This window comes from Oncorhynchus gorbuscha, linkage group LG25 (genome assembly GCF_021184085.1).
Source record: "Oncorhynchus gorbuscha isolate QuinsamMale2020 ecotype Even-year linkage group LG25, OgorEven_v1.0, whole genome shotgun sequence".
Lineage (NCBI taxonomy): Eukaryota > Metazoa > Chordata > Actinopteri > Salmoniformes > Salmonidae > Oncorhynchus > Oncorhynchus gorbuscha.
Window position 1 is genome coordinate 20,028,815 of NC_060197.1, and position 17,536 is coordinate 20,046,350.

At 47.5% G+C, this 17,536-nt stretch overlaps 1 protein-coding gene across 1 annotated transcript in view; it reads left to right on the top strand.

Moving 5' to 3' along the window:
- The first annotated feature begins 15,299 nt into the window (after positions 1-15,299).
- The window catches only part of lgi2a (leucine-rich repeat LGI family, member 2a), a 39,815-nt gene continuing 37,578 nt past the window's right edge, over positions 15,300-17,536 (top strand). The window contains exon 1 of the mRNA XM_046329095.1: positions 15,300-15,600. Coding sequence (XP_046185051.1) covers positions 15,344-15,600 — 257 coding nt within the window. The 5' untranslated portion in view covers positions 15,300-15,343. The remainder of the gene's footprint in view (positions 15,601-17,536) is intronic.

Below are 17,536 nucleotides of genomic sequence, written 5' to 3' on the forward strand. Positions count from 1 at the left end.
GAAGTCCACAATCATCTCCTTAGTTTTGTTGACGTTGAGTGTGAGGTTATTTTCCTGACACCACACTCCGAGGGCCCTCACCTCCTCCCTGTAGGCCGTCTCGTCGTTGTTGGTAATCAAGCCTACCACTGTTGTGTCGTCCGCAAACTTGATGATTGAGTTGGAGGCGTGCGTGGCCACGCAGTCGTGGGTGAACAGGGAGTACAGGAGAGGGCTCAGAACGCACCCTTGTGGGGCCCCCGTGTTGAGGATCAGCGGGGAGGAGATGTTGTTGCCTACCCTCACCACCTGGGGGCGGCCCGTCAGGAAGTCCAGTACCCAGTTGCACAGGGCGGGGTCGAGACCCAGGGTCTCGAGCTTGATGACGAGCTTGGAGGGTACTATGGTGTTGAATGCCGAGCTGTAGTCGATGAACAGCATTCTCACATAGGTATTCCTCTTGTCCAGGTGGGTTAGGGCAGTGTGCAGTGTGGTTGAGATTGCATCGTCTGTGGACCTATTTGGGCGGTAAGCAAATTGGAGTGGGTCTAGGGTGTCAGGTAGGGTGGAGGTGATATGGTCCTTGACTAGTCTCTCAAAGCACTTCATGATGACGGAAGTGAGTGCTACGGGTCATCCCTGGCTAGTATGTCATAATCCTTCTATTAATTGGTCTAGTAATTCTATCCTATCCTGGAACGTTTCTTGTCATGTGAAGTGTTTAATGTCTGCTATCCCTCCTGTTTCTTCTGTCCCCTCTTCTCAGGAGGAACCTGGTGATTTGACAGGAGTGCCGGAGGAATATCATGATCTGCGCACGGTCTTCAGTCGGTCCAGAGCCAACTCCCTTCCTCCTCACCGGTCGTATGATTGTAGTATTGATCTCCTTCCGGGGACCACTCCCCCTCGGGGTAGACTATACTCTCTGTCGGCTCCCGAACGTAAGGCTCTCGAGGATTATTTGTCTGTTTCTCTTGACGCCGGCACCGTAGTGCCTTCTTCCTCTCCTGCCGGGGCGAGGTTTTTTTTTGTTAAGAAGAAAGACGGTACTCTGCGCCCCTGCGTGGATTATCGAGGGCTGAATGACATAACGGTTAAGAATCGATATCCGCTTCCCCTTATGTCATCAGCCTTCGAGATTCTGCAGGGAGCCAGGTTCTTTACTAAGTTGGACCTTCGTAATGCTTACCATCTCATGCGCATCAGAGAGGGGGACGAGTGGAAAACGGCATTTAACACTCCGTTAGGGCATTTTGAGTACCGGGTTCTGCCGTTTGGTCTCGCTAATGCTCCAGCTGTTTTTCAGGCATTAGTTAATGATGTACTGAGAGACATGCTGAACATCTTTGTTTTCGTCTACCTTGACGATATCCTGATTTTTTCACCGTCACTCGAGATTCATGTTCAGCACGTTCGACGTGTACTCCAGCGCCTTTTAGAGAATTGTCTCTACGTGAAGGCTGAGAAGTGCGCCTTTCATGTCTCCTCCGTCACTTTTCTCGGTTCTGTTATTTCCGCTGAAGGCATTCAGATGGATCCCGCTAAGGTCCAGGCTGTCAGTGATTGGCCCGTTCCAAGGTCACGTGTCGAGTTGCAGCGCTTTCTAGGTTTCGCTAATTTCTATCGGCGTTTCATTCGTAATTTCGGTCAAGTTGCTGCCCCTCTCACAGCTCTTACTTCTGTCAAGACGTGCTTTATGTGGTCCGGTTCCGCCCAGGGAGCTTTTGATCTCCTCAAGAAGCGTTTTACGTCCGCTCCTATCCTCGTTACTCCTGACGTCACTAAACAATTCATTGTCGAGGTTGACGCTTCAGAGGTGGGCGTGGGAGCCATTCTATCCCAGCGCTTCCAGTCTGACGATAAGGTTCATCCTTGCGCTTATTTTTCTCATCGCCTGTCGCCATCGGAACGCAACTATGATGTGGGTAACCGCGAACTGCTCGCCATCCGCTTAGCCCTAGGCGAATGGCGACAGTGGTTGGAGGGGGCGACCGTTCCTTTTGTCGTTTGGACTGACCATAAGAACCTTGAGTACATCCGTTCTGCCAAACGACTTAATGCACGTCAAGCTCGTTGGGTGTTGTTTTTCGCTCGTTTCGAGTTTGTGATTTCTTATCGCCCGGGTAATAAGAACACCAAGTCTGATGCCTTATCCCGTCTCTTTAGTTCTTCTGTGGCTTCTACTGATCCCGAGGGGATTCTTCCTTATGGGCGTGTTGTCGGGTTGACAGTCTGGGGAATTGAGAGACAGGTTAAGCAAGCACTCACTCACACTGCGTCGCCGCGCGCTTATCCTAATAACCTTCTTTTCGTTCCTGTTTCTACTCGTCTGGCTGTTCTTCAGTGGGCTCACTCTGCCAAGTTAGCTGGCCATCCCGGCGTTCGAGGTACTCTTGCTTCTATTCGCCAGCGCTTTTGGTGGCCTACTCAGGAGCGTGACACCCGCCGTTTCGTGGCTGCTTGTTCGGACTGCGCGCAGACTAAGTCAGGTAACTCTCCTCCTGCCGGTCGTCTCAGACCGCTTCCCATTCCTTCTCGACCATGGTCTCACATCGCCTTAGACTTCATTACCGGTCTGCCTTCGTCTGCGGGGAAGACTGTGATTCTTACGGTTGTCGATAGGTTCTCTAAAGCGGCACATTTCATTCCCCTCGCTAAGCTTCCTTCCGCTAAGGAGACGGCACAAATCATCATCGAGAATGTGTTCAGAATTCATGGCCTCCCGTTAGACGCCGTTTCAGACAGAGGTCCGCAATTCACGTCACAGTTTTGGAGGGAGTTCTGTCGTTTGATTGGTGCGTCCGTCAGTCTCTCTTCCGGGTTTCATCCCCAGTCTAACGGTCAAGCAGAGAGGGCCAATCAGACGATTGGTCGCATACTACGCAGCCTTTCTTTCAGAAACCCTGCGTCTTGGGCAGAACAGCTCCCCAGGGCAGAATACGCTCACAACTCGCTTCCTTCGTCTGCTACCGGGTTATCTCCGTTTCAGAGTAGTCTGGGTTACCAGCCTCCTCTGTTCTCATCCCAGCTTGCCGAGTCCAGTGTTCCCTCCGCTCAAGCGTTTGTCCAACGTTGTGAGCGCACCTGGAGGAGGGTGAGGTCTGCACTTTGCCGTTACAGGGCACAGACTGTGAGAGCCGCCAATAAACGTAGGATTAAGAGTCCTAGGTATTGTTGCGGCCAGAGAGTGTGGCTTTCCACTCGCAACCTTCCTCTTACGACAGCTTCTCGTAAGTTGACTCCGCGGTTCATTGGTCCGTTCCGTGTCTCCCAGGTCGTCAATCCTGTCGCTGTGCGACTGCTTCTTCCGCGACATCTTCGTCGCGTCCATCCTGTCTTCCATGTCTCCTGTGTCAAGCCCTTTCTTCGCACCCCCATTCGTCTTCCCTCCCCCCCCCTCCCGTCCTTGTCGAGAGCGCACCTATTTACAAGGTACGTAGGATCATGGACATGCGTTCTCGGGGACGGGGTCACCAATACTTAGTGGATTGGGAGGGTTTACGGTCCTGAGGAGAGGAGTTGGGTTCCGTCTCGGGACGTGCTGGACCGTTCACTGATTGATGATTTCCTCCGTTGCCGCCAGGATTCCTCCTCGAGTGCGCCAGGAGGCGCTCGGTGAGTGGGGGGGGGTACTGTCATGTTTTGTCTTATATTGTCTTGTCATTTTGCTTTCCCTTCTGTTCGTTTTCCCCCTGCTGGTCTTTTTAGGTTCGTTCCCTTTTTTCTCTCTCCCTCCCTCTCTCTCTTCTCTCTATCGTTCCGTTCCTGCTCCCAGCTGTTCCTATTCCCCTAATCAATCATTTAGTCTTTCCACACCTGTTCCCTATCTTTTCCCCTGATTAGAGTCCCTATTTCTCCCCTTGTTTTCCGTTTCTGTCCTGTCGGATCCTTGTATATTGTTCACCGTGCTGTGTCTTTGTCTCGCCCTGTCGTGTCGTGTTTCCTTCAGATGCTGCGTGGTGAGCAGGTGTCTGAGTCTGCTACGGTCAGTGCCTTCCCGAGGCTACCTACAGTTTATGGTCGAGTCTCCAGTCTGTCCTCGTCATTACGAGTGGAATTGTTTTTTATGCTTTGTTTACCGCTCCGATTTGTCTAGGAGTATTGCATATTTCCGTTACTGGAATAAAGACTCTGTTTTCGCCAAGTCGCTTTTGGGTCCTCATTCACCTGCATAACACTGTCCTCGTGCTCCTAGACCTTAGTGCTGTTTTTAATACCATCAATCACCACGTTCTTTTGGAGAGATTTCTGTCCAAAAATGATGCAGAAAAATCTATCCATGCTTTTGTCACTTCTAGGTTAGACTACTGTAATGCTCTACTTTCCAGCTACCCGGATAAAGTACTAAATAAACTTCAGTTAGTGCTAAATACGGCTGCAAGAATACAGACTATAACTATTTTTTTATCATATTACTCCAGTGCTAGCCTCCCTACACTGGCTTCCTGTCAAGGCAAGGGCTGTTTTCAAGGTTTTACTGCTAACCTACAAAGCATTACATGGGCTTGCTCCTATCTCTCTGATTTGGTCCTGCCGTACATACTTACACGTACGCTACGGTCACAAGATGCAGGCCTCCTAATTGTCCCTAGAATTTCTAAGCAAACAGCCGGAGGCAGGGCTTTCTCCTATAGAGCTCAATTTTTATGGAATGGTCTGCCTACCCATGTGAGAGACGCAAACTCGGTCTCAATCTTTAAGTCTTTACTGAAGACTCATCTCTTCAGGGTCATATAATTGAGTGTAGTCTGGCCGAGGAGTGTGAAGGTGAACGGAAAAGCTCTGGAGCAACGAACAGCCCTTGCTGTCTCTGCCTGGCCGGTTCCCCTCTTTCCACTGGGATTCTCTGCCTCTAACCCTATTACAGGGTCACTGCTGAGTCACTGGCTTACTAGGGCTCTTTCATACCGTCCCTAGAGGGGTGCGTCACTTGAGTGGGTTGAGTCACTGATGTGATCTTCCTGTCTGGGATGGCGCCCCCCCTTGGGTTGTGCCGTGGCGGAGATCTTTGTGGGCTATACTCGGCCTTGTCTCAGGATGGTAAGTTGGTGGTTGAAGATATCCCTCTAGTCGTGTGGGGGCTGTGCTTTGGCAAAGTGGGTGAGGTTATATCCTTCCTGTTTGGCCTTGTCCGGGGGTGTCCTTGGATGGGGCCACAGTGTCTCCTGACCCGTCCTGTCTCAGCCTCCAGTATTTATGCTGCAGTAGTTTATGTGTCGGGGGGCTAGGGTCAGTTTGTTATATCTGGAGTACTTCTCCTGTCCTATCCGGTGTCCTGTGTAAATTTAAGTATGCTCTCTCTAATTCTCTCTTTCTCACTTTCTTTCTCTCTCTCGGAGGACCTGAGCCCTAGGACCATGCCTCAGGACTACCTGACATGATGACTTCTTGCTGTCCCCAGTCCACCTGGCCGTGCTGCTGCTCCAGTTTCAACTGTTCTGCCTGTGATTATTATTATTTGACCATGCTGGTCATTTATGAACATTTGAACATCTTGGCCATGTTCTGTTATAATCTCCACCCGGCACAGCCAGAAGAGGACTGGCCACCCCTCATAGCCTGGTTCCTCTCTAGGTTTCTTCCTAGGTTTTGGCCTTTCTAGGGAGTTTTTCCTAGCCACCGTGCTTCTACACCTGCATTGCTTGCTGTTTTGGGTTTTAGGCTGGGTTTCTGTACAGCACTTTGAGATAACAGCTGATGTACGAAGGGCCTTATAAATACATTTGATTTGATTTGATTTGAAGCATAAGATATTACGTTTTTGAATGTCCCGTTGATAGTTTAATCCAGCAGCACACAGCAATGCTGACCATATTTAGCTTTTATGGGAGATTTGCATTCAGAAATGCAAGCTGCCTCACTTTCGAGGGTTGATGCGGTTTCTTCTCTCAGTAATTATTTGTCCCATTTCTGAGAAGACCGTCTGCACTATGCAGTCTCCCTGTCATGACTTTATTAAGCTGTGTTCATCCACCAGTTCAAAGGATCTGCAGATCTTTGGAAGGGCTCCTCCAAATAGGATTGGACCTCCATTATTGTTATGCAGGTGAGTGAGGACCCAAAAGCGACTTAACAGAAACTGAGTTTATTAAAGTCCAAACAGAGATAACATAATCCTCAATCCTTTACAGGAAATGTCCAAACGGGGAAAACAGAAATCCTCTAGTTGTTGAGGGGAATTGCAGGATAAGCGGCAACAGACTGCAGGTCCCTTCAGGTAGGCGCGGGCCGTAGTGGACAGAGACACCTGCTCACACGCAGCATCTGATGATAAGGCAAAACACGACAGGACGGAACAAGAACACAGCAAACAGCAAACAAGAATCCGACAAGGACAGAGGCAGAAACCGAGAGAGAAATAGAGACCTAATCAGAGGGCAAAATAGGGGACAGGTGTGAGAGAGTAAACAAGGTCGTTAGGAGAATGAGGAACAGCTGGGAGCAGGAACGGAACGATAGAGAGAGAGAGGGAAAGAAACCTAATAAGACCAGCAGGGGGAAACGAATAGAAGAGAAAGCACAGGGACAAGACATGACAATATATGACAATACATGACAGTACCCCCCCACTCACCGAGCGCCTCCTGGCGCACTCGAGGAGGAAACCTGGCGGCAACGGAGGAAATCATCGATCAGCGAACGGTCCAGCACGTCCCGAGATGGAACCCAACTCCTCTCCTCAGGACCGTACCCCTCCCAATCCACTAAGTACTGGTGACCACGTCCCCGAGAACGCATGTCCATAATCTTCCGGACCCTGTAGATAGGTGCGCCCTCGACAAGGACGGGGGGGGGGGGAGAGACGAACTGGGGCGCGAAGAAAAGGCTTGACACAGGAGACATGGAAGACTGGGTGGACGCGACGAAGATGTCGCGGAAGAAGAAGTCGCACTGCAACAGGATTAACGACCTGAGAAATACGGAACGGACCAATGAACCGCGGGGTCAATTTGCGAGAAGCTGTCGTAAGGGGAAGGTTACGAGTGGAGAGCCATACTCCATGCTCTCACAGTCTGCGCCCTATAACGGCAAAGTGCTGACCTGACCCTCTTCCAGGTGCGCTCACAACGTTGGACAAAAGCCTGAGCGGAGGGAACGCTGGACTCGGCGAGCTGGGACGAGAACAGAGGGGGCTGGTACCCAAGGCTACTCTGAAAAGGAGATAGCCCGGTCGCAGACGAAGGAAGTGAGTTGTGAGCGTATTCTGCCCAGGGGAGCTGTTCTGCCCAAGACGCAGGGTTTCGAAAGGAAAGACTGCGTAAGATGCGACCAATAGTCTGATTGGCCCGTTCTGCTTGACCGTTAGACTGGGGATGAAAACCGGAAGAGAGACTGACGGAAGCACCAATCAAACGACAAAACTCCCTCCAAAACTGAGACGTGAATTGCGGACCTCTGTCCGAAACGGCGTCTGACGGAAGGCCATGAATTCTGAACACATTCTCAATGATGATTTGTGCCGTCTCTTTAGCGGAAGGAAGCTTAGCGAGGGGAATAAAATGAGCTGCCTTAGAGAACCTATCGACAACCGTTAGAATAACAGTCTTCCCCGCTGACGAAGGCAGACCGGTAATAAAGTCTAAGGCGATGTGAGACCATGGTCGAGAGGGAATGGAAAGCGGTCTGAGACGACCGGCAGGAGGAGAGTTACCTGACTTAGTCTGCGCGCAGTCCGAACAAGCAGCCACGAAACGGCGCGTGTCACGCTCCTGAGTAGGCCACCAAAACCGCTGGCGAATAGAAGCAAGCGTACCCCGAACGCCGGGGTGGCCAGCTAACTTGGCAGAGTGAGCCCACTGAAGAATGGCCAAACGAGTAGAAACGGGAACGAAAAGAAGGTTACTAGGACAAGCGCGCGGCGACGGAGTGTGAGTGAGTGCTTGCTTTACCTGTCTCTCAATTCCCCAGACAGTCAACCCGACAACACGCCCCTCAGGGAGAATCCCCTCGGGGTCGGTAGAGGCTACAGAAGAACTGAAGAGACGGGATAAAGCATCAGGCTTGGTGTTCTTAGTGCCCGGACGATAAGAAATCACGAACTCGAAACGAGCGAAAAACAACGCCCAACGAGCCTGACGCGCATTGAGTCGTTTGGCAGAACGGATGTACTCAAGGTTCTTATGGTCAGTCCAAACGACAAAAGGAACGGTCGCCCCCTCCAACCACTGTCGCCATTCGCCTAGGGCTAAGCGGATGGCGAGCAGTTCGCGGTTTCCCACATCATAGTTACGTTCCGACGGCGACAGGCGATGAGAAAAATACGCGCAAGGGTGGACCTTATCGTCAGAATGGGAGCGCTGGGACAGAATGGCTCCCACGCCCACCTCTGACGCGTCAACCTCGACAATGAATTGTTTAGTGACGTCAGGAGTAACAAGGATAGGAGCGGATGTAAAACGCTTCTTGAGGAGATCAAAAGCTCCCTGGGCGGAAACGGACCACTTAAAGCACGTCTTGACAGAAGTAAGGGCTGTGAGAGGGGCTGCCACTTGACCGAAATTACGAATGAAACGCCGATAGAAATTCGCGAAACCGAGAAAGCGCTGCAACTCGACACGTGACTTAGGGACGGGCCAATCGCTGACAGCATGGACCTTAGCGGGATCCATCTGAATGCCTTCAGCGGAAATAACAGAACCGAGAAATGTGACGGAGGGGACATGAAAAGCGCACTTCTCAGCCTTCACATAAAGACAATTCTCTAAAAGGCGCTGGAGAACAGGTCGAACGTGCTGAACATGAATCTGGAGTGACGGAGAAAAAATCAGGATATCGTCAAGGTAAACGAAAACAAAGATGTTCAGCATGTCTCTTAGTACATCATTCACTAATGCCTGAAAGACAGCTGGAGCATTAGCGAGACCGAACGGCAGAACCCGGTATTCAAAATGCCCTAACGGAGTGTTAAACGCCGTTTTTCACTCGTCCCCCTCCCTGATGCGCACGAGATGGTAAGCGTTACGAAGGTCCAACTTAGTAAAGAACCTGGCTCCCTGCAGAATCTCGAAGGCTGACGACATAAGGGGAAGCGGATAACGATTCTTAACCGTTATGTCATTCAGCCCTCGATAATCCACGCAAGGGTGCAGGGTACCGTCCTTTTTCTTAACAAAAAAAACCCCATTCCGGCGGGAGAGGAAGAAGGCACTACGGTACCGGCGTCGAGAGCAACAGACAGATAATCTTCGAGAGCCTTACGTTCGGGAGCCGACAGAGAGTATAGTCTACCCCGGGGGGGGGAGTGGTCCCCGGAAGGAGATCAATATTACAATCATACGACCAGTGAGGAGGAAGGGAGGTGGCCCTGGACCGACTGAAGACCGTGCGCAGATCATGATATTCCTCCGGCACCCCTGTCAAATCACCAGGCTCCTCCTGTGAAGAGGGGGCAGAAGAAACAGGAGGGATAGCAGACATTAAACATTTCACATGACAAGAAACGTTCCAGGATAGGATAGAATTACTAGACCAATTAATAGAAGGATTATGACACACTAGCCAGGGATGACCCAAAACAACAGGTGTAAAAGGTGAACGAAAAATCAAAAAAGAAATGGTCTCACTATGGTTACCAGAAACTGTGAGGGTTAAAGGTAGTGTTTCACATAATATACTGGGGAGAGGACTACCATCCAAGGCGAACATGGCCGTGGGCTCCCCCTAACTGTCTGAGAGGAATGTCATGTTCCCGAGCCCAGGCTTCGTCCATAAAACAGCCCTCAGCCCCAGAGTCTATCAAGGCACTGCAGGAAGCTGCCGAACCGGTCCAGCGTAGATGGACCGACAAGGTAGTACAGGATCTTGATGGAGAGACCTGAGTAGTAGCGCTCACCAGTAGCCCTCCGCTTACTGATGAGCTCTGGCTTTTACTGGACATGAAATGACAAAATGTCCAGCGGAACCGCAATAGAGACAGAGGCGGTTGGTGATTCTCCGTTCCCTCTCCTTAGTCGAGATGCGAATACCCCCCAGCTGCATGGGCTCAACACCTGAGCCAGTGGGGGGAGATGGTAGTGATGCGGAGAGGGGGGACACTGTTAACGCGAGCTCTCTTCCACGAGCTCGGTGATGAAGATCTACCCGTCGTTCTATGCGGATGGCGAGTTCAATCAAAGAATCCACGCTGGAAGGAACCTCCCGGGAGAGAATCTCATCCTTAACCTCAGCGTGAAGTCCCTCCAGAAAACGAGCGAGCAACGCCAGCTCGTTCCAGTCACTGGAGGCAGCAAGAGTGCGAAACTCTATAGAGTAATCCGTTATGGATCGATCACCTTGACATAGGGAAGCCAGGGCCCTGGAAGCCTCATCAATCTCTCTGACATCACTGAAGGCTACCTTCTTAAACCTGGGGTCAAGTGCAGCGGTTTCTGACAGCACGTGATTATATTCCATTCTGAGGAACTTTCTGTCCATTGATGCACATAGGGTGTCCATCAACACTGTCACATGTCCTGTGGTTACATTTGCTTTTCTCTGGCGGCTGGCTGTGATTCGCTGCAGACCCTTAAACAGGAGTATAATTTTTGAGGCTGTCACATAGCTGAAAAGAGAGAACAGTAACTTATTAGTTCAGGTTCATGTTTTATCTACTGATGCTACATTCTCATCTACTGCTCATATACATATATAATACTGGATTAAATAATTATGTAGTAATAACTGCTTACTGTACCTCTCTCCACTGATCTCCACAGTGACCTGCTCAAAGGGTTCCAGGACTCTGCCCACCTCCTCCACCACCTCCCATTCCTCTTGGGTCAGAGCATCAACAGGTGTATTGACAATGGTCAGGGTAGAGATGATGGCATCCTTTGACTCAAGAAACCGCTTCAACATATAAAAGGTTGAATTCCACCTTGTAGTGCAGTCTTGTTTAGGCCTCAGCTCAGGCATCCCCATCTGGCATTGTGTAGACTTTAGTTTTTCAGCACCTACTGTGCTCCTGTGGAAGTCTTCCACAGCTGCTTTCACTTTGTCCACAGTGGGCTTCATCACCTTCAGAGTATCTCTTACAATCAGGTTGATTGTGTGGGCAAGACATGGATGATGGGTCCATTTTAACATTTTCATGGCTTTGGTTATGTTAGCTGCATTGTCTCTAATACAACAGACCACTTTTCCATCTACTTGCCATTCTCTGGCCACTCTCAACAGTTCCTCTGCCAAGTTCTCTGAGGTGTGTCTGTCACTGAACTCAAAGCAGTCCAGAGGACAGCTAGACATCGACAAATCTTCAATGAAGTGACATGTAACCGACATGTAAGAATTGGTTACCCTTGATGTCCAGCAGTCAGTGGTAAGGTAAACTGCTGCAGCTTTTTGGACTCAGACTGAAGTATGTGTGCTCTTGTACAGTTGTGGAATAAGCGATTTTGAAAGGATTTTCCGGCTTGGAATTGTGTACATTGGATTTAGACTAATTTCTAAAACCTCTATCCTCCATGATCGAAAAAGGCTGGAAATCAGTGGCAATCATTTTTGCCAATGCAATATCAATTTGGCCTTGTTTTTGTCCTTGTTTTGCATAGACTTTGGCATAAACTGGTCCATAGAAGACTGCTTTGCTGTGGGTCGTGGAGTAGGCCTACTTGACTGAGTGGATACATCTCCACGTGTGGAGGTGCTGGCTCCACCACTAGCCACAGAAGGCCCGCTAGTTTCTCGAAGCTCCGCTTACAGCTAGCTTCACAGTTGGGTGCACAGTTCGCATATGCCGGTGTAGGTTGTGCGTAGGACCGGCTTTATATGAGATTTTGTTTTGGCAAATTCGACACTGTGCTCCAACATTGTCTACATTGCTAAAATGCATCCAAATGCTACTGTGCTTCCGACTCATTTTCCAGCTGTTGATTTCACAGCTGTCCTTCCTCTCTCTCCTCGGCTGCTAAGTGTGTGACTGTTATGCTGGTGAATGAGGACCCAAAAGCGACTTAACGAAAACAGAGTCTTTATTCCAGTCTTAGACAAAAGCGATAATCCTGGATATTATCTAGGTGAAAGCAAAAACAGGAAAACTAAATCCACTCGTCAGTAGAGAGGAATGACTGGAGACGCGACCACAGACTGCAGGTCGCTTCGGGAAGGCACCGGCCGTAGCTGACATTGACACCTGCTCACACGCAGCATCTGAAGAAGGTAAAACACGACAGGGCGGAACAAGGACACAGAACAGCGAACATCATACAAGGATCCGACAAGGACAGAAGCGGAAAACAGAGGGAGAAATAGGGACTCTAATCAGAGGGCAAAATAGGGGACAGGTGTGAAAAGAGTAAATGAGGTAGTTAGGAGAATGAGGAACAGCTGGGAGCAGGAACGGAGCGATAGAGCGAGAGAGCGAGAGAGGGAGAGAGGGAGGGGGAGAGAGAGGGATAGAAAGAGGGAAAGAACCTAATAAGACCAGCAGAGGGAAACGAATAGAAGGGAAGCACAGAGACAAGACATGATAATCAATGACAAAACATGACAGTGACTGTGAGTGAGTTGGCTCGGCCCTCCCTCTCGCATCTTTGGTTCATTGGTTGACACTGTGTGTCTGATTGACAGGAACAACAGGTGAGGCTGTTAGTCTGAGCAGACAGTCAGAACGAGGCCTATATTTTATTTCTTTTTTAGAATGAGTAAATTCTATTAATTTCAATCTTTTGATTATTCGTATCTTAATTTTTATTTTATTTTTAAAAATAGTTTCGGCTCTTCTGGTATGCGTGCCTGCTCCCAACGTTCACCTAAGACTTGTTTGCGAACCATCACTACTCGTTTTACCCTTACACACTGGTCTGAAATTCCTGGTTTGCAGGCATCGTCAAGTCACATTATGCTGGCATACATAGTGTTATATAATTCCTATTGGAATCTAGCCAGAGTTAGGATATTGTCATTTTCTGACCATAGTTCTTTTGTGTTTTCCTTGTTTTAGTGTTGGTCAGGACGTGAGCTGGGGCATTCTATGTTGGATGTCTAGTTTGTCTGTTTCTGTGTTTGGCCTGATATGGTTCTCAATCAGAGGCAGGTGTTAGTCATTGTCTCTGATTGGGAACCATATTTAGGTAGCCTGTTTTGTCATTGTGGGTTGTGGGTGATTGTCTATGTTAGTTGTTTGTGTCAGCACAGTTCTTATGATAGCGTCACGGTTGTTATTTGTTTATTGTTTTTGTACAGTTTATTTGGTGTTTTTCATCATCTATTAAATTATGCATTCACACCACGTTGCGCTTTGGCCCGCTTCTTACGACGATCGTGACAGAATCACCCACCACAACAGGACCAAGCAGCGCGGTGACAGGCAGCGGCAGCAGGAGCAGCGCAAGGAGGAATGGACATGGGAGGACGAGTTTGATGGTAAAGGACCCTGGGCACAGCCAGGAAAATATCGCCGCCCAAAAGAAGAGCTGGAGGCAGCGAAGGCGGAGAGGCGCTGGTATGAGGAGGCAGAACGGCGGCGCGGATGGAAGCCCGAGAGTCAGCCCCAAAAATTTATTGGGGGGGAGGCACACAGGAAGTGTGGCGAAGCCAGGTAGGAGACCTGCGCCAACGTCCTGTGCTTACCGGAGGGCGAGAGAGACCTGGCAGGCACCGTGTTATGCGGTGGAGCGCACGGTGTCCCCAGTGCGGGTGCATAGCCCGGTGCGGTACATACCAGCTCCTCGTATCGGCCCGGGCTAGAGTGGGCATCGAGCCAGGTGCCGTGAAGCCGGCTCTACGCATCTGGTCTCCAGTGAATCTCTTTAGGCCTATGTACATGGCACCAGCCTTACGCATGATGTCCACGGTTCGCCTGCACAGCCCAGTGCGGGCTATTCCACCTTGCAGTACTGGCAGGGCAGCCGGGAGCATTCAACCAGGTAAGGTTGGGCAGGCTCGGTGCTCAAGAGCTCCAGTGCACCTGCACGGTCCGATCTATCCAGTACCACCTCCATGCACCAGCCCTCCGGTGGCAGCCCCACGCACCAGCATCATTATTTGTTTATTGTTTTTGTACGGTTTATTTCGTGTTATATCCAACAATTATAACTTTTAATCACCTGCAATCTGCAGTTAGAATGACTGTCAATTTATATTTCTGTAGTAAAAGATACATTAATCAATTAATGTGCATGCAGAAACATAGATATTAAAACAAACTATTCTAAAAAAAACTTGCAACAAAGCCTGCTGGGAAATATGGTAATAAGGCCTCCATGTCTTTTTCACTCAGAGTTAACAGAGTCACACCATGAATCACACCATGTGGTGTTGATTCCACTGTGATTCAAATAACCCTTAATTTATTCACTGCATGTGGCTTCAATTTCAATCCCAATGGTGTTAACCCCTCTAGAATCAACATTCAGATATAAAACTTACAACACTTTTTACCTCAACACTGAGATTTTAACACCTGCATATTTGCTGTGCATGGACCGAGCCATGCTCTGTTTGTTTCTATTGCAGAGGCTGTGGTACAGCTACACCTAATCAGACTTGCCTGTGCTAATGGGCCTCCAGGCAAAGTAAAATGATACAAATGACTTTTTTGATGCACGCCCCTCAAATGATACAAATGTAAGAACAGCATTCCACAGGTCACGTTTATAAATGTGTTCCAAAAAAATATCAAGATTAGGTCATATTTCGCGGCACACCTGAGAGTTCCAGTAGAGTGAAGTATAATGTACTGTATGTACTCTGCTATACTATACTGTACTTAACTGTAGTCTACTGTGCTCCACTCTATTGAACTAAACACTGCTGTGCTGTACTGCACTCTAAACACTGTACTGTCCAAGTTGTGAAATGTAGATGTCTATGATCTGTTCAGATTTGGTCCGGTCCAGACCAACCAAACGTGGTCATGTTTGGAGCGGGGCTCATTAGAACCAGGCAATTTTTACATTTACATTTTGATCATTTAGAGATCTACAGTCAGTGCATTCAATTAAGGTATATAAACAACCACATATCACAGTCATAGCAAGACAAAAACGTTTCTGTAACCTTTACTGAGAATGTTGAAGTGTTCTATTGTTTTTTTTCTCTTGGTCAGCTTTTGAAAAAGCAAACATAAGTGCATGTGACAGATGGGAGCAATAATACATATTCCACACAGCAATCTTCAGTTGGCTCCATTTTCTCTTTTAAATTGTAATTCAATGTCCAGAAAATAAGTATTTTCACATAATTGCAATTTGCCTACAAAAATCATACCGGTATTCATTGAAGTTTATAAACAAGCGCACCCTAAACCTATGCGGCTACACTCGAAAGTCCGCTGTGGAGATCTTTAACCAAACTATCAACAGAGTACTGGGTATAATAAATAATTAAATTGCGAGAAGGGAGCTGCAGCTGAATTGCTGATGTAAGGGGTTCAGTGCAGCATTTCATGTCGCAGGGTGGAAGGAAGCTTTGCAATCGCCCGGCGTGTATTGCTATCTCACACATGCAAGTCCGACAAAAAAATATGCTGTCAATAGTTAAAAACTGCGTATTATTTTCAGTTGTGTGCTTGTACATAGCTACGCCGATTTCTTTAAAAAGGGTTTCCAGATGTCCTTCAGCATGCAGCTGTTCCAAGGAGTCCATCATTTGTTTTGGATCTTCCTATGTCCCAAGGATCATCCCGAACGACATTAATTCACTGTAAGTAACTTCAGGCATACCTGATTTAGTCTAGGCTACTAATAATTGTCTTTGCCGCTAATGCAAGTTATGACATATGAACGAACGAGTTATAGTAGGCCTACATATCTCATATTTTATAGGCTAAGAGATGTTTGTGGTGACACTCGCACAAGCTTGTTATAATATATGTGTATATATATATATCTATACATGCAATGACATAGGGGAGACCGTGGCAAACACTTTTGCTTATTTCTGAAAAAAACTGAGTGAGATTAATAATATTTTTATACAAACATAGGCTACATGTCTCAGCTACCATTGCCCACTGTCACTACGTTTCTAGGACATACCAGTCATGTACAATTTAAACCGAAGGTGGTGGAGGTGAAATGTTACATTTAACCCCACAGACTAGGTTAAATGTAACACTGTCTTCAATTGTAGAAATGTGGGGTTATAGAATAATGTTACGATTTGAAACTGATATTAAGATAAAAATAACTAAATGGACAAATGTTTTTTACAGTTTAAGAATGCCATATTGACCAGAAAAGGTGTAGCCAGAATTTATTAGCATTCCAATGTACTTAATATATATATTTTTATCTTATTTCTAGTTGATGTAAAGACGTGAAATTTTATACAATTATGTAAATATGTCTAAATACCATAATATATGATATCATTTTTGATAACCTGCGTTTACAACTAACCCTGTTACAACCATCCCCCATTTACCAATCTGAGTCTAATCTGAGATTTGTGGGGAAATACAACAATAATGAATGTCATTAACTATACCAAACAAAATACCTCTTCATACGGATCAAAATTAGGCCATGGCTACGGATATGGTGTGTTTGCGTCCGGAAAGCTCTTTTTTTTTAAAGATCCGAATCACATTCTGCGCATGTGTTATTTTACGTTTTCTAATTTAGCTGCTGCTCGTACACCCCCTCCCTCCACGTTTCGCTTTTCTGAGCCATGATGTTGCCTTTGTTTTGCCTCATATTTTTCTGAATATCTGAAATAAAAACCTTGCAGCGATTTGAACGAATATTCCAAAATATATATATTATCAACCTTCTCTATCTGTTGTAACGGATATTGCAGGTGCACAAGCAGGACGCAGTCCTTACACTTTGGACACATTTTGTATGATTATGTGGACTAATCTTTATAGTTGCTGCCATATCATGGTTCCCGAAAAAAATGTATAAGGACCGGTAAAAAAAATAATCGGACATTGGGCGAGTTCGTTTTGCATCGTGTCGATAATAAATAGCTGAATGCATGTCAGCAGCTAAGAAGACCATGGAACCGCTAGATGGCCTGTTTGTGTTGTATGTATAGTATGCTTGCAATACTAACAACACATTTTGGACCAACATGTCGATATTTTATTTTGTGTAAAACAGCTGCATGTAGCCTAATCCACTCCTGAAAAAAACATGAAATCGCGTTTATGCCTACTGAGGAATCGAATACAATTGTTTGAACAGTGTTGTGTACAACATGAAATGTGTAAACTACCCCAGTGACCAGACAAAGACGATCACGGAGGGGTGAGTGGCGCCAGCTAAGTGAGCACAAAAAATATCCTGCACATGCACAGCAATATCCGTATTTGGCAAAACTCTGTATCAGTAACCACTCCAGAGGGTTCCCGAGTGGCGCAGGGGTCTAAGGCATTTCATATCATTGCTAGAGGGGCAACTACAGACCCTGGTTTGATTCTAGGCTGTATCACAATCGGCCGTGATTGGGAATCACATAGGGCAGCGCACAATTGGGTCACTGTCGTCAGGAGTAGGCCTTCATTGTAAATAAGAATTTGCTCTTAATTAATTGACTTGCCTAGTTAAGTAATGAGGAATGTTCTACAGGTAAATAATCAGAAAAGATAGGCAGGCAAGAATATTAATTTTAGGGCTCCATTTTTTTTTTGTCA